The sequence below is a fragment of the Larimichthys crocea genome, chromosome XVI, assembly GCF_000972845.2.
Source record: "Larimichthys crocea isolate SSNF chromosome XVI, L_crocea_2.0, whole genome shotgun sequence".
Classification (NCBI taxonomy): Eukaryota; Metazoa; Chordata; class Actinopteri; family Sciaenidae; genus Larimichthys; species Larimichthys crocea.
The window spans coordinates 10,113,325-10,139,246 of NC_040026.1; the positions used below are offsets into that span (position 1 = coordinate 10,113,325).

General features: G+C 39.7%; 2 protein-coding genes across 3 annotated transcripts in view; both read left to right on the forward strand.

Moving 5' to 3' along the window:
* The first annotated feature begins 5 nt into the window (after positions 1–5).
* On the forward strand, positions 6–3,338 carry pyyb (peptide YYb). Its single transcript, XM_010736293.3, has 4 exons — positions 6–275; positions 518–705; positions 2,257–2,337; positions 3,016–3,338. The coding sequence occupies exons 2-4, from the start codon at positions 518–520 to the stop codon at positions 3,038–3,040; spliced, it is 294 nt and encodes a 97-aa protein (XP_010734595.1). The 5' UTR covers positions 6–275; the 3' UTR covers positions 3,041–3,338.
* A 124-nt stretch (positions 3,339–3,462) lies between these two features.
* Positions 3,463–25,922, forward strand: part of mpp2b (MAGUK p55 scaffold protein 2b) — a 36,463-nt gene continuing 14,003 nt past the window's right edge. Inside the window, exons 1-2 of one of the 2 annotated variants that reach the window (XM_010736294.3) lie at positions 3,463–3,898; positions 13,756–13,835. In XM_010736294.3, coding sequence (XP_010734596.1) covers positions 13,805–13,835 — 31 coding nt within the window. In that variant the 5' untranslated portion in view covers positions 3,463–3,898; positions 13,756–13,804. Of the gene's footprint in view, positions 3,899–13,755; positions 13,836–15,723; positions 16,047–25,922 lie in introns of those variants that run through there. The other variant, XM_010736295.3, reaches the window with a different exon arrangement.

Below are 25,922 nucleotides of genomic sequence, written 5' to 3' on the forward strand. Positions count from 1 at the left end.
ATAAATACAAATTTAAAACTGAGCATATGCATTTGCATCAAAATAAACTTCAAAATTCATCTTAAAATCAAATCTTCAACCCAAACCAGTTTGAATATTTTACAGAGATAGTTCCCCCTCTACACCCTGCTGCTGAAGCGAGGGGTGTGGTTAGCTGTTAGTCAGTGCGCATCAGGTATCCATCCCACACTATATAACCCTGTGAACCGAGAGGGGAGCCGCAGCAAGACAGGCGCACCATCGGGGTGACTACATCAGCAGACAACTATCCAAAAGTAAGTTCTCTTACTTTTTTGTTACTTTAGAAAAGAAAGGTTTATACGTTTAAATCCATGCCAATGGATGTATTTTCATATAATATTAGAAATAAAGTATTTATGCGTAATTGGACAGAGTCCTTAAACATCCCCAAAATATTTTGGCTTCAACAAAAGTTAATACAAGAGGTTTTTTTAATCAGGGAAAAACTTAAAATGTTCAAACACAATCATACCCTGTTGTTTGTCCTTCTCCTCAGATGGCCAACATGCTGAGATCGTGGATGATGTTTGCAGCGCTCGTCGTCTGCCTCCTCGTGTGTTTGAGCAGCTTCGCGGACGCCTACCCACCCAAACCGGAGAGCCCGGGGAGCAACGCCTCACCGGAGGACTGGGCCAAATACCACGCAGCTGTCAGGCATTATGTTAACCTCATCACCAGACAGAGGTGAGTCAGGTTTTTATTTTATTCATTTAAACCAGACAATGCAGGAATGCCTACAGCGTTAGAAACCACCAGATTCCAAGAGCACACATAGATGAGTTTATTTAAATCAGCAACCTCAGGGAAATATCAGATTTGTGAATATAATCAACTCCTTTATCTGCAAAACATCTCAGGTTTTATTTATTTCACTCCAAGGAATATCAATTAAACTGGTGTATGATAGGATATTTTTAATACTCATGAATATTTGTTTTAGTCTGTAGGGCAATATAATCCAAATTGGTGTTTTTGCAAACAAACTCCTTACACATATCACTTGAAAAAAAAAATAGACTAATGAATGCAGGAAAAGTTGCAGTGATTAAACCCAACCAGACCTGGTTGGGTCAAAGGTAGTCCACCTCCCTTGATGTGAGGGATTAAGTCTCTAACTCAAGGACAAGATGGCAAGGATAGCCACATGGGGTATTGGACCCTCACAGTCGTTGTGTGACTTTGCTCTATATGGGCCTGTTTTCCACCCTAAACAAGACTTTTCAGATACTGTTCAACTTCTTCTTCTATAGTAAGCCAAGGAGGACTCCTCTTCCAATTATACTAACGTTACATTGCTGTGCTTGTTATAAGAAATAATGAGGCAGAGAACAGCAGTCTGGTTTTCCCTCAGATGGGATATAAGCTTCAGACCAGATGTAATGGCTGTAATGGCTCCGTTGTGACCCCAAATCTTGTAATAGGCTGCAACACCAGACATCCTAAACATTTTGCTTTGTTTCTTGCTAGGTGAATATCAAGATTGGATCATGACAGAATATTTAATACTTTAATGGTTGTAGGTTTTCTTTAAGCTTTAAATGCAGCATAGAAGTTTTTTTTTGTTTTGTCTATAATAAAATGTCTTGATTCTTGAATCTTTACTGTTTTCTTATCTGTTACACCTAAAATATATCAAATATTATAACACTGGTTGCAGTGTTTATCAGATAAATAGCGACTGTTACTGAATAGGCTTACAGCATGTATATTTAACAAGGAATTATGTCGTTTCATTGAGGCTCGTGATCTGTAATTACAGAGGCTGTATCTATCATTGAACTCAAAGGATTCACGGTGTAGCCCCTTGTGCCTCAGACAAAGGGAGGTTTACTTCAGTGACCAGGACATTGATTTTAGTAAAGAGACTTCAAAAGACAAAGTCGGAGGACTGTTGTTGTGTTTGTCTTGCCGGATTCTGGGCTGTGAACCTGAAAATTCTCCTTTTCTCTCAGATAATTGCTTGGCTGATCTGTGATTGGACTCTAGAGAGAGACTGAACAGAGAAGCTGTACTGATAAAAACCCAACACGCCCTGTGTGTAGCAGCTAACTTGACTTGTTCACAGCTTGAAAGGAAAAGATGTCCCACGGTTGAAATTCATCACAAGTCTGATGAGGGTCGTACCATCAGAGCCAATGAAGCAGAGAGAGGGGTTTCTCATGCATGAGAGTTCCCAAATGATAGTATTTAGTAATTAGATGCAGTCGTCTCATGCTGGTGTTTGATTTTCCTCAGGTACGGGAAGAGGTCGAACCCTGAGCAGGCGGTCGCGTGGCTCCTGTTTGGGGCTGATTCCAGCCAAGACAATGAACCACGGTGAGACAAACTTTAATCACTTTGGGCTTGTAAAGACTGACATACTAACGATTTTATACAAAAGTTGACAATTGACATTTGTGTTCCTAAAATTAAAAATAATGGAAAAGCCCCATAAATAACTGAGCAAAGAATAATGCCAGTGTTGAATACTTAGCAGTGTGGTATAATCTGTTCTGCCATCTCTATGATTTGAAATATGAGAGGTAACTGGCATCATTACAAATAAAGAAGGAACATGCAGTTTAATGAGAGTGCACTCGAAAATGAAACGAGTGTTTCATCTTCCAATAACAGTTTGAAGTTAACACATTATTATTGCTCTGTCTGCTGTCTATGCCAATTCTTCAGAGTGTAAAAAACATTCCTTGAAAATGCATCTGCCTTATAAGCGAGTCTGTGTGCCTCATTAAAAATATTTACAACACAACCCTGCCAATAATGGTCCAATATACTTTATTGCTGTTTATGTTGCTGTCCCAGAGCTCCTTGTTAATATCACTTCACTCTTCAAATATTAGTATATTGATCATCTTTTTACCTCACTGTGGATTTACACAGAATTTTGACATCATGCTCATAAAAACAATTGTATGTTCCTACTGTTTTTCCTGTCATCGCCGGTAGAGCAGGTGTGTATTTTTAATTAATTAACCTGTTTTTTCTCTTTTCATACAGCTCCGACTATGGCGATCAGTGGTAAATGAACCCAGTGTTAACCCACGCCTCCCTCCAATCCTTCAATTCAGCAACAATCAGAACACAATGAGATTCTCAAGTGACAGCCTGCACTAGACCGTGTGACTCTCCATGTTAATTATTTAATGTGCATGCAAATATCCCCCCCTCCCCTCTCCCTCTCTCTCTCTCTCTCTCTCTCTCTCTCTCTGTTTGTCTTCCTCTCTCAGTAAGCCTAAATCTATTTGCTCTTGGGCCAAAAAATGTAAATAATTTGTAAAATCAATCTTTACAATACAGAATTAAATGAAATAAAAGTATTAAAATACACACAGACAACACATGCTTTAGCATTTCATCATTTATGTTTTAATAAAGCCAACTGTACGTGCTCTGCTTGCCACTAGGTGTCACTATATCACCAGGAAACGGTCATTTGCAAGTTATGTATCTTATTGCTGCTCCTCTACGGGGTTCATATCGACGGCAGCGAACACGCTTCAACTTCACACCCGGGTACCACAGCAAAAAAAAAAAAAAGATAGAGAGAGAGAGAGAGAAAAGACGCATTTGTTATCATAAAAACCTTCCAAGACATCCTTTGGTTAACAGGACCAGTGCTAACATAGCAAGTCAACTGGCTTTAAATCAATGGCGTTATTTGTAAGAGCGCGGGAGCCGTTTTAGGTAAGGTCTCGTTAAAGATAGCAGTTTGTGGGGGTTGTGTTGGCTTCGGTCTTGTTAAAGTGACTGCACAGATTAAACAAAACCTGCCGCCGTGCTTCAACAACTGCGAGCAGACCAGACCGGTGGAGATATTTCAAACCTCTCGCTGCATCTCTCACCGAGGAGGCATCCGGATAAAAGGTGACCAGGCGGGCAGGTGAGCACTTTTCGTTGTTTTTTCACCGACAGTAGGAGGCTGGTGTTCAGGTTTTTTAAATTTATGTATTTTTTTAGGTTGGTGGTTGGTAGCATTAACATCATTTACAGGCAAAGCTTTTCCACAGACGAAGCCCACCTCCGCCACTCGCCAGGTAGATGCTGGCACACGCAGTTAGATACTATAGTGAGAGCTCCTGACAAGATGAAGTCTTATAAATGACGTTATTATGAAACCTCCTGTGACATTTTTCTTCCTTTGACAACGAAGGGACGCACGTTTAGCACGAGACAGCTGCGTGTTACCTTCGCCACGGGCTCGTGCACCGTATATTTGCCTCAATTAAACATTCATTTATTAAACAAGACTAATTGACCTCACGCTATTTGTACTCGATCAACGGCCGCAATTGAAAACAGTCATCGCTGGCAGCCTAAATCCAGACATGATGTACACTTAAACTGAGTGAAATCAAACAAGAATGTTGATAACAACGACGGGACGCACGTCATGTACCTGTTCATGGCCATTGCGCATGCCCACACGTTCGAGGACGTGCACAGATGTTTGAACGCGCATGTGGATCAATAGGGCAGGTGATATGTTGGATAAAAGAAATAGATCCACCCCACGTTACAGTTGTACAGATTAATGAAAGTTTGGGCCAAATAGTCATATTCAGTTAATCAAGTAATCAATTAAATCATTTGAGATTGTCTAAACAAGATTTTCTCACCATTTGTGCACACATTTCCATCCATAGAAATTAAATTGTTTTCTTGTTTGCATCATCTTTTCTATACTGACACTTTTTTAAATAGTCTTTTTCATCTATATGTTATATTCCAGCAAACATAGTTCCATCCTCTGTAACACATCTCTGAATACTATATAAGCAACAGAATGTGACATGGTGCCAATAAGCTGTGTAAATCCACAGTGAGATGAAATGCTAATCAATACTCTCTGGAAGAGTGAAATGATATTAACAAGGAGCTCCAGTACAGCAACATAAACAGCAATGTAAACGCGTCTTCAGCTTACAGCAACAAACGAATTTAACAATGTATTGGACCAATATTGACAGGGCTGTGTTGTAAATATTTTTAATGAGGCACAAACTCTGTATGAGGCAGATGCATTGGTCAGATAGTATAGATAATTCCCAACGTCACTGTGTCTTAAATAATGGTTAAAATGGTTTCCAGATTGACTTTGCCTCTAAAACACTTCTTCTAGGTTCATGTGCAGTATGCAGCCACCATTGTAAGGACTATATTGTCACATTAAACTTATCTTAGATTTAGCCTAGACTAAATCAATTCATGTTTTCTGACAGTTTTGAAACAAAGACAATAAAATATCTGAGACTTTTTGATTTGTGTTGATCCTGATAACTTGGTTTCCATCAATTTTAGTGATTGCAGATTGTTGAATGATCATATTGTCCATGATCTTTCTGTTTTGTGCTTTACTGTTACACCGAGGACATTTTATTGCTGCAGAGAAAGTATTCAAATGTCCTCTGCCAGCAGGAAATTGTATTTTGGGTGGTAATAGAGATGTACTGTCCATTTGTGACCACTCAGGCAGATAACTAGAGAACTAGAGAGCAATGTGAGGTCCATGCTGTGCTGTTTGTTGTCGTGGGGAGGAGATTGGTGGGCCGTTACAGTAATATCTTCAGTTTACGTGCAAATTTATTTAATAACTTCAAGCATTAGACCTCATCAACAAGCTACTTTGAGGTTTAGAATTTGGGGCCAACCTTTGAGAAATTGGGAGGAAATTAATTTTGTCTGTTCAATAAAAAAACAAAAACAAAAACCTCTTACTAGATTGTGTGCAAGACAGCAGCACAGCCATGAATAATATTAAACACAATATGGACTGAGGGAAAATGTTTTCAAATATTGTCAAAGACTGTGCCCTTCATAAAGAGTTTATCTTTTCTTACCATATTGTATCTTTCAGGCAAAAGCATGTCTGCAATAACTCTTTTCATACTGGTATAGTATATATATGTACTGCATATACAGTCCCACTGCGGGATTTACATATCAAACCACAGTCAGATAGGTCTCATTTCAAAGAGCCCTTGACTGGGATTAAGTAAAACCAATCTTCTTATCAGTTTCTGTTTTGGGAGTGAGAGGTTTACCATAATTTACCCTGCTTTTGACAGCTTTGTGGATTGGCTACAAGATCAGCAGGTCTGGTTTCACTTCAACAGAATCACTGTCTAAGCACTTCTTTAAAAATTTAAGAACTCAGCTTGAAGTCAGAATATTTAAACTTCAAAAATGTGTCCTTCACTCTAAATTCTCTCTGGAAGATTTGAATATATTTTGTACGAGACATTCAATTGGATCAAATCAGAGCACAAGTACCAGTGTGGTGTAGACAATGTGACCATGACATGTCTGAGCCTCATAGTAATGCATACTTGACACTTAGTTAATACAAATCCTTTAATATTGGTCACACATTCTGAAAAAATTCAACGAGCTATCCCTATGTGAGCCCTCACCCAGAACTCAATATATTAAATAAGTGAGAAGGCATCCTGGTTATTTGTCACCGCATACTGTTAGTAAGTAGGGATGCACGATACATACCTGAGTGATAGATAGCTTTATTCTTGATGTACTAGACAAAATAAATGGACATTTTAAGTTTGTGTGAAGGCAATTCTGAGATTTCTTTCAAAATATATTAAATATAAAACATAAAATGTGTGAAAAGAACGATATATTACTGGAATGTGGAGTTAGAGGTTAAAACAGCTTTTCGACAGTTTTCAGTCCGGGATTTTTTGGGCGGTCCTAAATGGTGGCTCGATGACACACTGAGGCCACCCTGAGCGTACTCCTGCACCCCTAGCAGAGAGATAGAGGTTAATTAATTTCAAAGTTAGTCATTTCGTTTTCAATAATGCTCATTTTTACCCATTTTTGACACCTAATTTCATAAACATGTCAGTATTTTTAATTATTCAAATTTAGCTGGGTGGTTAATAACACTTTCCTCTTTGGTCGACAAACTCAGAACACATATTTATTCTTACTTTACACAGACGGTCAGAATGGTTCTTAGTTTTTCTTGTGATAACCATAGTCACGTCCGTAAGATTTGCTTAGATCAGAGCTATAAAATATTAAATTATCCATCTTTGCTAACTATATTTTTACATTTCTTATTACTTATTAGCTGAATCATCCATCCCTATTAAGAACACCTTCAGGGGAACCTGACTATGACACTGTGCACTTTTACTGCTCTGACGGACTGAGTGATTAATTACTGCATCAAACAGGAATTCTAATCATCTGTAGCTGGCAGACAGAAAAGCTTCAGAAGTAGGACCCATCCGCACTCAGCTCCACAGGGACATTGTCTGGAGCAGTTCACATAGCCTCAGCATCTTTTTCTCAACCTCTCTGGTGTCATTCATAAAAAATGATCTGCTCATTTACTCTCACACCTGCCACCTCACCCCCCTCGGCACAGATCTCCACATATAGAGACTGTGACGACTGCAGCCTCCCATTTTTATCATTTTGTTTATGGATTTTTAATGGCCACATATTTTTAGCCATGCTAGCAGCGTGACTGACGGCATAGTCGGTCTTTTGGAAATATCTTGACAAGTATCGGATAGATAGGCAAGAAACTTGGTACTGACATCACTTGTGATAACGGACTGCAGTTTAGCCTAGTAGCCTCCTGATTTACAGGTGGGAGCTTTTATAACATTCTGTATACTGATTCTGTGACCCCCATCAGGAGATGTCTTATCGGTCATGCTGACCAGCAGGATTCCTGCTATGCTGAGAAGTGTTGCAATCTTGATGGCTCACGAAATTGATCTTTTCAAGAACCTACCAGTCAACAGAGTGAGCCCGCATGCTTCATACAGCTTTCTCTATCTCTTCCACGTGTCAGTGAGCTCTGAACTTTGATTTACTGTTGGTATATATATATAAAATGGTGTGCTCTCTCTTTGGAATAGCTGTCTGGAAGAAACATTTTCAACACGCCTGGCCACACCAGTTGGCATCATGTTATTACTTTGATTATGACAGACAGTCAGACAGCCGATGTCATACACAACATCATCCTATCTAATTAGTATTTATTTTTCTTCGGCAGTTATCAAATTTGGTGGCTGTAAAACGTAAAATGAAGGGGTGGCTTTAAATTATAGATAATAAATTGTTTATTTAATAAATGCCAATAAATTCATGGGTAAACCAATGTGTCAGTGGTGGCCTAAAATAACATCTAGGCTTTTAACCTTCAGAGTTTCCCTCAAGAGAGATTTGACTGACATTGAACCGGTGACATTCATTTTTCATACTCCATCATGGCAGCTTCTTCAGAAAGCTGTGGACCTTTAATGAAATCCTGGCAGGGTGGTGATTGTAAATGCTCCCCCTAGTTGGCTCTCAGCACTTTGCCTGAGTCCTTTAGCCTCTCAGTGGTATGTGCATGACATTTAATTCTAATTACACTAATTACAATCTCTATCAGCTGAGGGAAAAGGAAGGCCCACAACACTAAGTTTATCCGGTTTTATTAGATGTGTGGTAGGCAGTGATATCTATTGATGGTGCCATTGCAAAGAGAAATAGTTGCTCTTTAGTAATATAATCATACATCCCAAAATACTAATAATTACACAGGAGATAATGAATTAAACTCTTGATTTCTTTCTGTTTGAGTAGCTCATGGGACTGAGGTGGCTAGTGAGTCCCAAATCTGTTAGCTGGTGGTTGATCGTTTACGATTAGGCGGTTCAAGGCACGTTAAGTTTTATTGTTCAATCTGTGCTTTTCAGTGCTATTCTCTCATGCTGTGTGTGTTTATTAATATGCATGCAGGGACTATGATGCATATTTCATTTTCAAAGTAATTCAACCATGCAGCACATGGGTTCAAACTACTATACACTTGAATTAATCCTCTCCTTCAAAAGACCTCCACACTTTGTTTTGATTTGTTCAGGCATCTGTAGTGTATTGGGTGTTGATATGAGCCCCAGAAGGCAAGATTGAATGAACTGCTCTGTCGAGAAAGAGTTTAGTCTGGAATTTAGTTTTCCAACAAGGAAGCAAAAACACACTGATACTTTCTTTAAAGACTTGAGGGCATATACTCAAAAGAAGCTCTTATTGTATTTTTCATGAAGCCTTTTAAGTGACAGTCCCCAATATTTTTATGAGAATAGTATTATTCATTGAATAAGATTAATCTACATCGTTATTCTTCAGTTTTTCTAGCAGCAAAAATGACATTTGAGTCACCTCCATCATCTCGAGATGGCAGCAAAGGTTACTTGTGTGATACGTGTCTTTGTGGTTTGGGTGAACTGACTTCTTTAGTTTAAATTGAATTTGTCACATCCATTCATTTTTATTGTATTTTAATAAGAAACAGAAATTTTACATTTTGATATGAACGAACTTTTCCGATCCTTCGCTTTTCACTAGAAGGAAAAATGTTTAAAATTTTCTTCAGGACATTGTTCACCCTGTTTTGGTAAAGTTGTTCAGGTAAGTGTTGTCGGGTAATGTTTATTTATGTGCTGCACTCAGGTTTGAAATCAAAATTGAAAAAAAATGCTCAACTTCATTATAGACCTCAACTCTGAAATGCCATTAAAGCTTTCGTTTTGGCTGGTGAACACTGTCAAATTGATTTCATGTCTATAGTGTATATGCTACACTCTTTTTTTTTTTTCAACTATGACTCTGATTTTCACATATAGAGCAACTGATTACTGAAGCGTAGCTCAAACCATTTATTGGACCCAGTTTTAGCTCCAGCTTATTATTATTTTACGCATTTTCCCTTGTTGCCATGGCAAAGCGCCGGGGAAAAAGGCGAAGAGCTGCCCATGGTTGTCTTGGATACAACAGTTTTCCCTTGTAAAGTAATGAGAGGAGCTGAACCTGTGGGAGCACAGGGTTATTTTTAGGCCTGACGCCAGCCTGCATGTGTGGATTAAGATTTGTTTGGTTGCTGGTGCGTGTGTGTGTGTGTGTGTGTGTGTGTGTGATGTGAGGTGTGTGTTCGTGCATGTGTGTGAGAGCATGTTTACAGGCTTTAATGCAGCCTCACTGTGGGAACAGCTCAAGGCGTTTCACACTTGGCATAAAAAACACCTGGGTCACCACTTGTGACATTGCTCAAGACCTAAATGTGCTGGAGGAGGCAATTTAAAAAAAAAATTGCATCATCAGATGCAGACTTTATTTGTTGTTATCTGCAAGTACTACTTTGAACTACCCTGAAGGAAACAGGCACATTCCTCAACCACTACTAGTGGGGATCCTTGCTGATATAAGAATATGTGTGATGAAAACGTTTACAACACTACATTGTTTTCAGGCTGTAGTCTCGCATACCACAGATAAAATCATTCTTGAGCAAAGGAGACGAAATTTGAAACCAATAACAATAACAGTAGTGCGTATTCCCTTCTATTTTGGGATATAAACAGGGTCTCAAAGCACTGACCTTTGCCCTCATTACTGGTTATGTAAGACTTGAATGATGCAGGAATTTAAAAGTAGTCTTGTTACTCTGGAAAGGATTCTTTGGTAAGAAACATGAAACTGTCTAAAAATGTGATCATACATCTTTGTGCACGAAACTACACTCACACAAACACAGATACACACACACACACACACGTACACACACACACACACACACACACACACACACACACACACACACACACAAAATACACAAAATACACCCAGCTGGCCTCTTGTTTGAATAGATTGGGGCAGTGTTGAGATGATAGCAGGTTTGTAAATGTGATGTCATGGCAGCTGTGCTATTGAGCTGCTCTCTTCATGCAGCACAATGAGGAAGATGGAGATCTGTGTGTTTGTGTGTGTGTGTGTGTGTGTGTGTATGTGTGTGTGTGTGTGTGTGTGTGTGTGTGTGTGTGTGTGTGTGTGTGTGTGTGTGTGTGTGTGTGTGTGTGTGTGTGAGTGAGGTGACTGAGAGAGAGAGCTTAGGCAGTTGACATACACATGATATTATTGTAGAGACAGACAACTTGGACAGCAAGTGTGAAAAGTTTGACCTCATTAAAGAATAATTTATTTACTTACTTTACTTACTTATCACTTTTAATTAAGGAGACATATTTTAGTCTTGATTGTAGACTAGGTTGTAAACTGTATTGTTTACTGGTTTCAGTAGTTATCCAGGCTGTTCTGCAAAAAATGCTACCAATTACCAAGAAAATGCTGATGAATGCACCATTATTATATCTTAGCCAATTATCCTCCATCAGTAACATAAAATAAGAGCCAGGCAGACTGAGAGCGCCTCCCCACTCCTCCCCCAAACCCCCCAGTGCATCAGCCCACCTCCTGCATGGCCAAGCTCTACTGCAATCGGCTTTGACTTCTTAGCGGCTTTGTGGTTTCTGCATACTTTTAACAAGCTCAAGTCATTTCACAGTGCAAACATGGAATGCCATGGATAAGCCTAGGGGACTGGTATGCGGTATTAAGGACCTAAACCCGTATAGGTCAGACTTTTGCAAAAGCGCTTGGTCCTTTGGCAGCTAGCAATTATAGCTGTTAATCAAGTAAACACATTGTTGCAGAAGGCACTGCTTGGCTTCTGTGTATGTATAAACCACCCTGCCACCTGCCCATCCCCAGCCACATATACATACATACACACACCACTCAATTTGCCCAGTGCCGCCCTCCTTCAAGTCCAAAAAAAGAGTGAAATGGAAGCATTTAACTTATTTAACTTAACTTATAGATGAAGGTAAAAAAAAAAACCCTGAACAATTATTAACCTCAAAAACATAATGAAGTCGCCTACACTCAACCAAAATTGATACACATAGAGAAAGGCACTTGAAAAATGTGACAGCTTTTCTCTGTGAGTCAGTTACACTGAGCTGAAGTGGTGCTATTCTAAATATGATATGACATGTCCGTGGGTAAGGAGAAGTAGATTTATTACATAATGCAAATAGAGGGAATTAAATATAGGAGGCTAGAAGACATGAGCGGGATCAAAACATATGGCTGAGTAAACCAGGTTATTGCAAGAGTTAATGGATGGTGGATAATAGATTTAATGTAACCTGTCATTAGGGTAATGAAGTATTTGAAATATCTTCAGACGGACTCTTCTAACCGATTCAGATGGAAGTACGAGAAGCAATAATACAGGTGTCCTAGATCTTTAGTCCCAATGCATCCCAGGCTTATTTTGGTGGATCAGTATAGATGGATTAATGAAATATGCCCCTCTACAGTGAGTTGACACGTGCCCTGGGGTGTGTTGATGACATGACACAAAACCTGCAGATATCTGAACATATATTGTATTTGCTTATAATTTAATCTCTGCACAGAGAATCAAAAGACATACCACCGGGCTTGAAGGCACCTTCATATTTGGGTTCATTGACAGCTGAGATGCTAGAAAAAAAAGTGATGAAAGTATCTTTTTTATTGAAAGTTGTCACCCAGTAAGCCAGTTTAGAAATATTAGCTGCTCGGTAGTAGAAGAGAAATATGATTCCCTCTGAAGAACGAATTAATTTTTTTATTCAATTTCTTAAATAAATAATGTCAGAAGTCAGACTGCAGCAATCTTTTCTGATGGTGCCCCCATTTGGCCATTTCATGTCATTCCTTCAATTCTGGCACTTTATGTGAAGATTAATTTGATTTATGATGAGGCTGAAACAAGATTTTTTTTATGTTAACACATGCACACATGCACACACAGTGACCCTGTGGTGACATTGCTAGGTTTTAGCCACCACAACACTGGTTTCACCATGGATAGCTATCGCCATGGCAACCAGGAATTAGCATCCTTGGATACCATGGTCTCGTCCTCATCAGCTGCACTCCTTTCTTACTCACCATTGTTCTTGTTTGATCCCCCCTCCTCTCTCTCTCTCTCTCTCTCTCTCTCTCTCTCTGTCTCTCTGTCTCTCTCTCTCTCTCTCTCATGTTCTCCCTCCTGCACCTCCTCTCTTTCTCTCTGATCCCCCACCTTATGTCTCCACCCAGCCTTCCTGCCTGACAATTCCCTCCTCAACCTCAACCTTCTTCTTTTTTTCTCCTGTCTGTTCCTCCTCGCCCTCGTGACTATTGATTCTGTTTATCTCTCCCACTACACCCTCCCTCCTTTAACTCCTAATTGCTATGCACTGTGTGTATTTCACACATTCCACATTACCTGACATGTTTTGAATCACAGGACAACAGATACTCAGTCTCCCAGTCTTCTGTCTGTGATCCTTTTGCCTTTTCGTTCTGCCTGATGTTAAACAGATCAATTAGAATCAATAGAGATCCTGACTAAGCTAATGTTAGCCCGCCATCCCACTCACTCACCCACTCGCTCACTCAACCTTTCCAACTGTTGCTTGTAGTAATCTCCACGGACATGATGGCTAAAACTGTTTAGGGTGTTACCAGAGCAACTGGCTATTCTATTTATAGGTATTAAACAAAGTTATGTACCAGTTGTCGTGTGGGAGCTTGTTAGGCCAAATTAGGAATGAGCTGTATACAAGTTCATTGACTGTAATGTCATGGCTGAATTTTGTGTGTTGAACTTGAAGGGCAACAACAGTTTATAGCTATAACATTTTTTGTTTTTCAAAAAAACAAGCTGTTACATATACAAAACTCTGCTCTTTATAGACGAGCTTCTTCATTCCTTCCCTTGTTTCAGCCTTAATTCAGCCTCAGCGACTAAGGGATTTTACATTTATATTCTCTATCAATACTTCATTAGTGTTTTCAATGCATCTCCCTTCTCTCTCTTTGCACTTTCTTTCATTGCAGTTGACCTGACAAGTTTTGTGGAGGATACTGGGAGGAACTAATTTTCAAAATGCCTGTGGCGACATCCAGCTCCGACTCCGGTAAGTGGCTTGGTCTTGAGACGAGAGTGTGTGTGCGTGTGTGTGTGTGTGTGTGTGTGTGTATGTGTATGTGTGTGTGTCTGTCAGTGAGTGAGAGAGATATCAAGAGAGAGAGAAGAGGGAGGAGATAGTGAACGGTTCGTAGTTATTCTGGCGCTCAGGACATGTATCTCATCTCTCAAGTTCTAATGTGACTTAATGAGCTGGCTAATGGAGCGCTAAAGCTCCAGCCTTAGATCACTCATGCCTCGAAGGATTTGCTGTTGTATCCTTCACGACCCTCCACTCATATACACATGCACGTCATATCTAGTACTAGTAACACAAATGTGCATGCACAATGTCATGTACATTTTTCTTTAAAGGCATTAAGTGAGTCTTTTATTATGGACTGATGACTGATTATAGTACAGTGTGAAACCCAGGGGGTTAACTGCTTTGCAATCATCTTTTGAGTGTCTTGCATGGGTCAGACCTTTTTTTTAACCAACTTTTTGGAAATAAAGATATAAAAAATAGATCTAAAGATTAAAGTGAAGAAGGCTGTGTGTTTTCTATTAAATGTTTTAAACAATTTGCTAATGTTTTTCGTGGTTTTAGACAGTTTGGTACAACTTAAAGGCTGCTGTGAAAGATTCATTTTAAAGTAAAGATTTTGTAAAGACATTCAGTCTGGCACTTGACAACAGACAGCAGGAGTCAGTGCAGTATCTGCAAAAACCGCTCCAAACAGTGCACCATGCCTTGGGCTGTACCCCAGGCAGTCTAAGCTGGTTAATAAACTGATCCAACTGATCAAAATATGACTATGTTTTCCTAAAATAACAAAAGTATTGTACACTTGTGCAAAACTTTCCACAGAATCGCTGGAATCTTAGTCAAATTTTGTGTCACATTGATGGTCTCTTTTTTTGGCTTTGTATCAAAGTGAATTTTTAGATGTATGCCTTGGCATTGATGTCGGAGTTGAAAATGTAGCACAGTGACAGCAGAAGAATTATATTTCCTAGTTTGAGAGCCAAAAAAGGTGCCCACATTAAACTCTAAACTGGCAGATAGCCATGCTTGCTTCCATACATTTTGTCTTCACTCAGTGCTGAGGGCACTTGATCCTGACATATGAAAGATTGAAAAGCCACAGCCAGATGTTTGGGAAATTAAGAGTCTCTAGAGCAAATCTAGAACTCAAAGCTTTATAGCATTTTATGGTAATAAATTGCAGCAGTCAGCTGGCAGATAGAGGGAGAAAAGCGGTTGCACAGAGAGTTAAAATGCATGTGGAGTTTCTGCTTTTTTGCAATGGGCTGTCAGTCAGTCTTGATTTGTACACTAGCCGAGGGCTGAATCTGGATGACTGGCGTTTTTAGTAACACACGGTAAATTCTTTCTCCAAACCAATTCATGTCATGTTTTTAATTTTAAAAAGCAGCATTCTCAGCAAGGCTATTTTCTGCACAGCAGGGTTAGAGAAGGGTCAGTTTTATTTTTATTATTCAGATATTCAGATATTTTTCACCTCCTGTCAGAGAAGGAACTCAGATATAAATTTGCTGGATTCATGAGGAGAAAGCACAAGTATGTATTTCTCAATAAGCACCAATTACTTCCAGCGCATCTACAACCCTGGCTGTGTTTGTACCTGACATGTTAGTAATGGAGGGTCATCACTTATATATGTGTTATCTCTCCACACACCGCCTCCTTTACCGATCCTCCTTCCTACAAGCCAAGCTCCTGCTGCTCTTTCCCCCGTTTAACCCCCACTGGGAAACCTTGAGGGAAAAATAGTCCTGCCTCCTTTTCTCCATCCTCCTAGAGAAAACATCATTCCCTCCCTCTTTCTCCCCCCACCCCACCCCTTCCTTTGCTCATGCACACACACTCTCTCGTTTCCATCCATTCATGCGAAGGGGAAGACGCTCAGCCAGGCATAGCTCATACACATTCACATCAAGAGCAGGTGAAGAGGGAGGAAAGAGCAAGGAGCTGTTTTGGCAGAAAGAGGAGCGAATCAGGGACAGATAAGGAGAGAGAGGAAGACAGAGAGAGGAGATCTCTCAGATACAGTATTGGGTGTGTTACTGTTAGTGTGTGCATTGTGGAGAGAGGTGTTGTTCACCATGGCTGGCACCGTGTTTGGAAGGCTGTCCCTGGAGGAGGGGGACTCGGCTAACTCCCTGGAGGGCCTGGAAATCAAGCTGGGGGGAGAAGGTAAGAACACATCCTTACCTGCTGTTTGTGTGTTTGTGAGGGATGCAGGATGGTTTAGTTCTCCCGCCATGTGTTTTGTCACAGGTTAGGGAAGATAAACTGGATCGAAACTGAGGGGAAGCCAAGATCTAAGGTAGCCCAAATGCAACTCAGCAGGCGATAGTATGCTTATGTACATATTGGCGCTTGAGGACTAGTCGGTGTGTTTTAAATTCGCATTGCACCTGCTCCTGATGCGCTGGTTCAAACCTCCAGAGTGTGATGAAGATGAGCAGAGACAGATTAGAACCCAGGGCAGCATGTGATGTACAGGAATCCGAGGCAGCACACTACAAAGACAGGGAGGGAGAAAAGAAAACAGACAGCAAAGCACAGTGCAAATATAACACATTTTCTTTTATTTAACTTAGAGTGAGAAGCTTTATTGTAAAGCGAGAGCAGCAGAGAGTGAGAGACGGAGGAATGCACTTTGAGATAAGTAAAGAGACTAAAAAGATAAGAAGTGATTGCAAGAGGAACAGTCTGCATTGAAGCAAGTATGTATTTGTTGTTGGAATGATAATGCACAAGGAATGTTTGCTCACACAGCATGAAGTGGGACCATACATCCTATTCATAATTGATGCAGTTTATTAATATTACATGGGAGTTCATACTACACAGTAATATGTTCTGAGTGTGTGTCCATACCTATTTATGAACTGTAATTTGCTTCCCAATTTGATGTTGCCTTGTTAAATTAGTCAAGGCTAGAAGCATCATTACATCATTGCCAAGTCTATCGCGTGTCACACAGTATACCGTGTTGCAAGATATCCTCTGCTCAGTAATGGAGCTTGACAAGACAGCAGTGACAGCCATAATGAATCACATTTTCTGTCAAAGCATTCACATCCTGTCTATCAGTTCAGAGTGCATGTGAGAACAGTGTGTGTGTGTGTGTGTGAGAGAGAGAGAGACAGAGCTAGAGGGATAAAGATAAAGAGAGACCTCTAGTGCATTGTACATTCATGGTGAGTCAGTAGGGGGTCATTCATATGCAACTGTGTTCTGATCAGAGACAGCATGCCTGAAAGTGTCAGACTCACAACCTTCAAATACTCGTGGCTCCCTCACTTTCACTCCCTCTACACACATACACACACACACACACACACACTCCACACATACGCTGTATAACACACAGATCGCTCGCAGTATCAGCGGAATATTCTGTGTGCCTACTGGACTAATGAAGCAGTATTCAAACACAGATGATGGATCACTGAGAACAGTGCGTCGGAAGGATTAGGCTGTCAAAAATAATCGTAGGGTTTCAAGAGAATGGGACAATTTAATTCTGTTCTGGCTGAGGGTATTCGATAATGTAGTGACACTGGCAATTATTTCATCCGTATCACACCCTGATGATCTCTGTTAGCTCTTTCAGTAACTGCCTCAGGGAAAACAGATGTACGGTCAAAGTCAAAATGTTTGCTTCCAAGTGTTCAGTCGATGATTTTTTTTCTGTTAGTTTCCCCCCGAAACGTACGCATAAAACGGTCCCTCACACAGACTCTCTGCAGCCAGCAGGGTGAGGTGTAATGGGAGATGCTGTCCATTCGCAAAATGTCAACAAATATCACAAGTGTTGTCTCCAGTGGTGACCTTCAGCCAGCTAATAAGGCGATCCTGCTCACACTTGTGTCGTGCCAGCTTGGAACAAGCATCACCATGGCGATGTGGTGGCTTAAATGGCAGCTTTAAAGTCCCTTGTTTCTGCTGATTGGCTGCCCAAGATAGAGAGGGGGTCAGGATTACAGTGTTTCCTCTTCAAATATTATCATGCACATGTCATAGGACAGACACATTTTTGCAATGGTTAGAACACGTGAACATACAAAACTCAAGTGAATAGTAGACTAATGAGGATACATTAGGATCACCATTAACCTGACAACATACTTTTACAATATAGTGATGAATGCTACATTAGAATCTGCAGATGATCAGCAGTGCATGTAGGGTATCTTGCATAAGTCAAATGCCCCGAACATGCTGGTGTTTTCAATGATTTCAATTATTTTGATTGCTGATGAGATGTCCTCTAATGACTGTGGGCGTGTACACACTGTGGTTGATTGCATCCTCTCACTCTCACACTCTTGTTAGCTTTATTGAACCTATTAGGGCGGTAAAGTGACCTTCATCATTCTTACGCTGTGTTCACGCCATTGACCGTAATTACAAGCAACAAGTCGAAACAGGAAAAAATGTTCACGTCAGTCCCACTTGGTGAAAGAACTACAGAAGTGTTAACAAATCACACAGTGGACAGTTTTTCACCAAATACAATTTGGGTACTTTTAAAGGGGGTATACATATGTTTTTATTTATTCTGTAACAAACCAGCAATTTAAATGAGAGTCAGGATAACAGTTTTAGTTAACGTTTAATAGCGTTTTCTGTTTTTTCCTTGCCTGGCATTGCCAGACATTCACAGACTTTCACAAATGCAAATTAGTCTGGAACCTCTTAGTTCATTTTCGATCTCCCAGGAGATATTATTAGCAGGCACAGTCAAAAGTGCCTCTGAATGCGATGCACCTACAACCAATCGGAGCACGAAACCTGTGACGTAACATGAAACAACACGCGCATGTTGGGCAAATTGCAGCTAAACAATACTCTAAAAATGTGTTTCCGAAAACATTTGAAAGCAACAGAATCTTTTCATTCATATTTGACCAGCACTGCCCAGCCTGATTTGAGTTTCATGAGACTGGTGCATTGCACTAGATGGACCTGCAGACTCACATCAACCAATCAGAGCAAGAAGAGTGACTTTTCAAATCTTGACTGGTGACCCATCTCAGTCAATCATCATATAAAACCCACCCCATCTTGAATAAACTGTGTGATGCTAGTAGAAGGCTGGTGGAATTCTGTTCGACTGGAAGGATGACCAAGCGTGTCTTCCAGAGCAAATGAAACATGAGCTCACAGACTTATCTGCACTAAGACTGCCAACGTTGCTTGAAATGTTGATCATGATCAGTGCAGAGAGTTCGATTGAGTTCGATCGTTTGTTTGTTTTTTTACAATATTTTTTATAAATCTTTTACTTTTTACAAGTACAGGATGGTTACATGATATGGTTCACAGAAATAAAAAGCAAAACAAACAAATCAAAAACACAATACCAGCTCAAATCCATATAAATAATATCCGGGGTTACAGTAATAATGTGCGGTATGAGCAGTCAATAAAATCCCTGCAGCATGATATTAGAGACACCAGGCTCTACATAGTTTAATAGGGTTCCCAAACTTTATAGAATTGGTCTGTTTTTGAATGTAATATACAAGTAAGGTACTCTAATGGCGTAGTGCACAGAGTTTGTTAACCTCACATAATTCCCAACATTTGGGGTGAGTGACTGTAAACTGTCTACAAAAGCACTTGCACGGTAAATAAATAACGTAATTTCCTGCTGATTGCTAATTATGCTGGGAAATGAGGAAATCTATTTATTTGAAGGCAAGCCCGTTCAAGTTGCACATACACACATATTGACCACACAAGTATATTACACAATGGATATGCCCACACATGCTTCACACAACGTTCTCTGAACTAGTCATGATGAGGCAGCTTGTCAGTGACGCTCCACCAGGAGGATGTTGACTTAATTAAATGTGCAGACATAAACCTGCAGCGTTCTTTAGCTGTAATAGTTGGATTCTGTGTGCTGTCTGAATAGGAGAAGAGAACACTGAGACAGACTGATTGCAGTTTGCAAAGATGTCAAGGTGGAAAAAAATGAATCATGTACCGTAAGCACCAATTAATCCCATACTTCAGTCATAAATGATGAATCTGTTCTGGTACACACAATGGAATATACTCTGATCCAATATCATTCTCCACCACTGTCTTAGACATTCATCTTTTGCTACCTGGGGGAGTGATAGTAATTATATTTTGCTGGAGAGCAGGGAGCAGAATCAAATCTGAGAGCAACCTTAAAGTATTTAATAATGTCTGTCGAGACCCAAGAGTATTTTATTATATAGAGGTGACTTTGGCAATTTGACATAGTTTTGTTGTCGTCAGCAACATGATCTTCTGTCATTTTAACAGAGGGACATAGAAATAAGGCTGCAGTACTTCCAGCAGCGTGTTCAGGAAACAATGAGAATAACAATGAGTTTTTGAGGAGAAAGCTGCCCAGAAATCTGTCCGTATTTTCACAGGACAAGTCACACTGCATGCTGAAAAGCTTAACATTGACCCTATCCATTGACAATACCCTGATTAATCACCACCAGGTCTTTGCCGCAACTGACTTTCCATGTCCCTTCAGTGTAATTCAGAGTGTACAATGAATTTTAAGCACATTTTCCAGGCTGAAATATGTTTTGTAGTAGAATCATGATAACACAGATTTGGTATTAGGTCAATATAGTGTTCCTTGTCGTTTTGTGAGAAGCTTTCTAATGTAGGACCTCTAAAACAACCATTTTGTTTGTGATGAAAATGGTTGAGCTAATCAAGTTTACCGACACTGTTTCAATAAAATACATGCCGCTCTGGTGTCTTCCTCCTTCAGATGTTTACTTCTCATCTAATTATTCAGAATTTGTTTTTATTTAAAGAATGTATATGATAAGAATAAAAAAAAGGTCTAATATAAAAGGATACGTTTGATTATTAAAAGGTCCAGGTTTGAAATTGACAATGTAGCAATTCAGTCCTGGCTGAAAAAACAACTTAATGTTCCACCATGGTAGAAAAGGTCTTTAGAGACATAAAGAGATACATTTTCAGAGCTACTGTCCACTCAATTTATTGTCTCATAACAACATGACACCAGTTACACACATCAAAATAGAATTATGTTATAATAAATTAGAAAGGAAAGCTATAATCAATATTGTAATAAATGTATCAAATGACAGTTTGAAAATGGTCACTCATAGTGTTGAAACTACAGATAATTATAACCTGAACCCTGGACCTAGAAAGCTTTCCTTCTCATCTTTATTGTTTTGGTTCACTATTACCGTCTCATAGTATCATTTTCAGCTGCTGCAGGAATTTTGGAGGCCACTGTAGTACACTACCTGCTCAGCAACATGACAGATAGACACCATTAGCAACTAGCTGCTAAAGAGTCCCTCAGGAGTTGGTGAAAACAGACAACTATGCTGCTCGTTCATGGTTTGTTGATATGTAATTGTAAATTCTTCTTTAAAATACCATGGTTCTTCTAGGAAGAGCATTTACTGTATTTGCAGGTTTTTGTTTATCTCAACAAATTTGAGAAGGCTGCTGTTTTTATTGCCCTATTACACTGGAAATATTCAGCTGCACACTCCTCCGTGTTTAAGATCCTCAGAGGAATCAGCACAGAGAAACACAAACACAATTGCATGTCCCACATCTCTTCCTCCATGCTTCCCCCTCCCTCTGCTCCCTTCTGCATCCTCCTTTCTGTTTCCCTAACCACTGCTCCTTAGCAACAGAGCAACCTTCACTAAGTGCCGGCTAAGAGGTTCATGTTCCCCCCGCTGTACTTTAACCACAACAACAATAACAGCCCAGATTGTTTGTCTGCCTACATGACATTGAGTTTAATTGCAACTCTTCTCTGAGGTGAAGTCACGCCTGGTTTTTAAGAGACAAAAGCCTTTACCTTTAATTTGGCTTCCTTGTGATTACATGTGCTCTGTGCTGTCACCATGGCAAGGAAGCTGTTATTCTGGTAATCATTGCTAAGAGGTGATGTAGGAGGCCACCGGAGTGTATTATTATTGTACTTTGTATTAACTTAAGGACACATTACAGACAAAGTAGCATTTTACCTTTTTTCTAAAGCCATAGTGAAGCTAAATAAATCACTTAAATTACAGCTTTTTTCTCTAGTTGCTAAGCTGCTAAATTTTGTATGCACCACCTGAGTCTCTTGGGAAATTTTGATTTTTGACAGAATTATTTATATACTGTACTGGGACTCCTTTCAGGAGTTTCCCACCTAAATGTAGTAGATGCACAGTAATGAAATCGTGTAAGAACAAGATCTACTGAAGCATGAAAAGAGCTTTACAATTTTTAACATTTCCCTGGAAGAGCGAGTCCTGTAGAGTACATGACGCACATGTAACCTGGGTTAGCCTGTCTTTGCACCCGAGGCCCATTTATGTACTCTTAAGCCTTCACCTGCTAAATGGAGTTTTCTAATGGTATCAAGTTACTGTGTGTAGCTAAGGTCACTGAAGCGGAAAATGACTTTCGCCTGAGTTCTCACCTGTGAAGGCTCAGAGTATGGAGGGAAAAAGTACATTATTAAGTAAATGTCTAAGTACAACTTTGAAGCTGATATGAGACATGAGCAGAAGAAAGATCAATACGGTTAATCATAAAAAGAAATGCAGTTCGGTCCTGGCTGTGCAGTTTTATATGAAGTTTATGCAAGGGAGGATGGCTTTGACAGAGCGGTACACAAGATAAAATACTCCACCTGAATGCTAAAGAGAAAATTATTTTTCAAAAGAAAGTTACAGTTTAAATAGAAAATAAATTCTGCCACTGTTCTAACTTCGATAAAGACACTGCACAAACCCGAAGTGTACATAGGATCATTTTTAATGGAGACTTACATTTCTGGGACCATATTTAACAGATGGAAGCTGTCCTTTACAAGAAAGAATGAATACTTCTGTATCTTAGTCTGACATTAAGACCTTCTCCTGTGTAAACTTTTCTGATCTGCACGGCCTCTGTTGTCCTCTGTTGTCTTTGCTTCATTTCTGCCAGTGAAAATGAATGAAGCAACCCTAATTTATCTATGTGTGTAGAGAGAAGAAGAGGAGCCAGATACAAGAAGGAGGACAAGTTGGATTTTTAATAATTCGTATGAATAATAGAACAAGCCCAAACATTCTCAGCGCTAAGAAAATGGCTATTATTCTCTATTATTACTCTCCTTTCACACCTTGTGATTTCTATGCATTGTCCAAGCTGTTCTAATTACATATGGATATAAGAACTTAAAATTCAAAACTCAAACTCAAAACTGTGAAAAGTAGTGAAACAATGAGAAAAAGTAAAAAAAAAAACAAAAAAAACTCCACACACATCTCGGCAAAGCAGAGTCAGGCTAACATTGGGAAAAGTGCCGATGTGGCAACAACACTGCCGTACAGTTGCGGTGATTAAAGAGAATTATGCAGGACCTGTAAGCCGAGCCTGCTGGTCTGATATTCGGTGCCAGGCGCGAATCTGGCAACTCTCCTGCTGGAGCAGAGCTTCTGTTCAGTAAAATAGAAGAAAAACAAGACTTCACTGCGGAAGACATGTGTAATTATGTATTTAATTAACTTATCAAATTATTCAGAGAGAGGGCGGAAGGACAGAGTAATCATCAAGGTCGTCTTCCTCTGGCCTTTATGGCTTTCTCTCTTTTAGGCTTTTCTCCTTAGTGAAAGCAAAGAAGAGTGTAGCTTCTCATCTTAATAACATACAGTAAGTGTTTATGTGTCTGAATACTTCCAAAACACCACAGAAGAAGAACTAGTTTTCTGTTCATTCTCAAAATATCTATTACCTCATTGCTCCCACTGTGCTCTGCTGAGCAATAGAAGCATAAATCATCTTCCAGTTTCTTGACATACCTTAAATGTTTAGCATCAGTGAACACATTTTTTTATCAGTTTTACTTCCCTGACTTGTGTTTTCTTTTTACTTTTACATAAAAACAAATAGATCTCTCGTTTCACAAGAAAAAGTGATATTCTGTGGCTCGCTGAAAACTTTTATTTACTGTGTGATGTCAGTTAATTGGTTTTTAGTAACGCTAATGGAATGGCTTGGTATATCTTAACAACTGTTGGGTAGATTGCTATAAAATTTTGTACAGACTATAGACTATGATACAGACAGTCATGGTCCCTGGAGGATACTGACTGGTGATTGAGTTTTCTTCTTTGGCCACCCACGGGTTGACATTTCTAGTTTTTAGTCATGCGTCTTTTACAGTTGTTCACACACGTCTTTACAATTGTCATGGATTTTCATGAAACTTGGTTCAAACTGCTTATTACTTTGATGAATCTTTATCTTTTCCTGTCGCACCTTCATCACGTTTATGTACAAATACTTCTCCTCTGCTTTAGCTGTACTTTTTGTTTAGTGTTAATGCCAGCATGCTAAGCATAGATGTTGTATGTGGTAAACAATATACCTTGTAAACATCAGCATGGTATAATTGTAAGCATGTTGCCATGTTAGCGTTTAGCTCAAAGCACTGCTGTGCCTAAGTAATATCCTCACAGAACCCCCTAGAATGGCTGTAGACTCTTGGTTTTTATTGGCTTTTGTGCCATTAGTCACTTTAAATGCATAACTATCTGTATCAAAGTACCCGGACCTGACCATCAATCTCATTTTTCCTGTAATCATGCACATGGGACTGGGATCTTTAAATATGCTAGCTTGATAGCTGGCTCCTATAACTCAGCTTAATAGAAATGAAATGAAATGCTTTTCATATTGGAATAAGCTGTTTCATACATCCATAGAATAAATACTTAGCATGCACCACTAACGGGTATCAGTTCACTTAACATTATTGCCAATTACAAAAAAACTAGTGTTTGTCAGTCATACTATCAATTTACAGCTGTGTATCGCCCCTTGTTGCAGATTGCATTATGCATATTATGCATACTGGGTGTCCGGAGTATACTTCATCCTGTCACTTTCCTTTGCAAAGGCGCTACATGTTTAAAACATGCATAGAATTAGTCCATTGAAAGCAATGGGGACACCGTCTTCTATCACAAAACTAATTAGCAGCCATCTAATTGGGCTAATCACCTCCTTAATGCTTTATTATGCCCTTATTAGGCCATGAGACCTATGAAGTGGGTCGTGCAGGATCTGTGATGGACCATCAATCTGCCTGCTCTGTGAAAATGAATAGCCAGTGTTGTATTTTTAGCTTTGGAAAACAAAAGCGTCTGTGTCTGTTGAGTGAATTACAGCAGGCAAATGTTCCCTGTGAATAAAAATGCCCACTCTTCTGACAGACTTGTCTCCAGTGATTAATGCCCGCTGGTAGGTGATGTAAGTGTGTTTGGTACCTTAATGCATCACACTCCAAGTCAGCAGAGACGCTTTGAAGCTAGACCTTCCCCGACCTTCATCAAACTGTTGACGTCACCTTGCGTCTGCTGATTGATTGGTCATCTTATTGAGTGACGTCTGTGGTTTAGCAGTTGGATTTTACATCTTTGAGATAAGGCTGTGTGTGTGTTTGTGTGTGTGTGTATTTCCTTTTATGGTCTTATCATCAAGGGAGCACCTTGAACAAGAAAAAATGATCTCATACCATTTCAGCCTCTCAAACTATGTACTGAAGTTGATGACTACAAAAAATATTGTGCAAACTGTTAAAAATGTTTATATTCTCTCAGCAACTTTGTTCCTTGTGTGTGTGTGTGTGTGTGTGTGTGAGAGAGAGAGAGTGTATGAACATGTGTGTAGGAGGGAAAGGGAGTTGGGAGTTCTGGGAAAAAATACTGTCACAGAACTAAGAGGAGGGTGACTGACAGAAGAGAAATTGCTTGGGAAAGGATGTGAGACAGCTTGCGTCTCCCTTCCTACTCCCTTTCCCGCTTAGTTTTGCTCCACCTTCCTAGCGTTCAGCCATGTAGTGTGAACCACTGTAAATATGCTCTATCTTTCTCTCTCTCTCTCTCTCTCTCTCTCTCTCTCTCTCTCTCTCTCCCTTACTCTTTCTCTTTCTTCAGTCTATTTCCCATGGGTAACTATATGGAGGGGAGTGGAGGGAAATAAACTTTATAAAACTTTTTTTTTTCTGTGTGTGTGTGT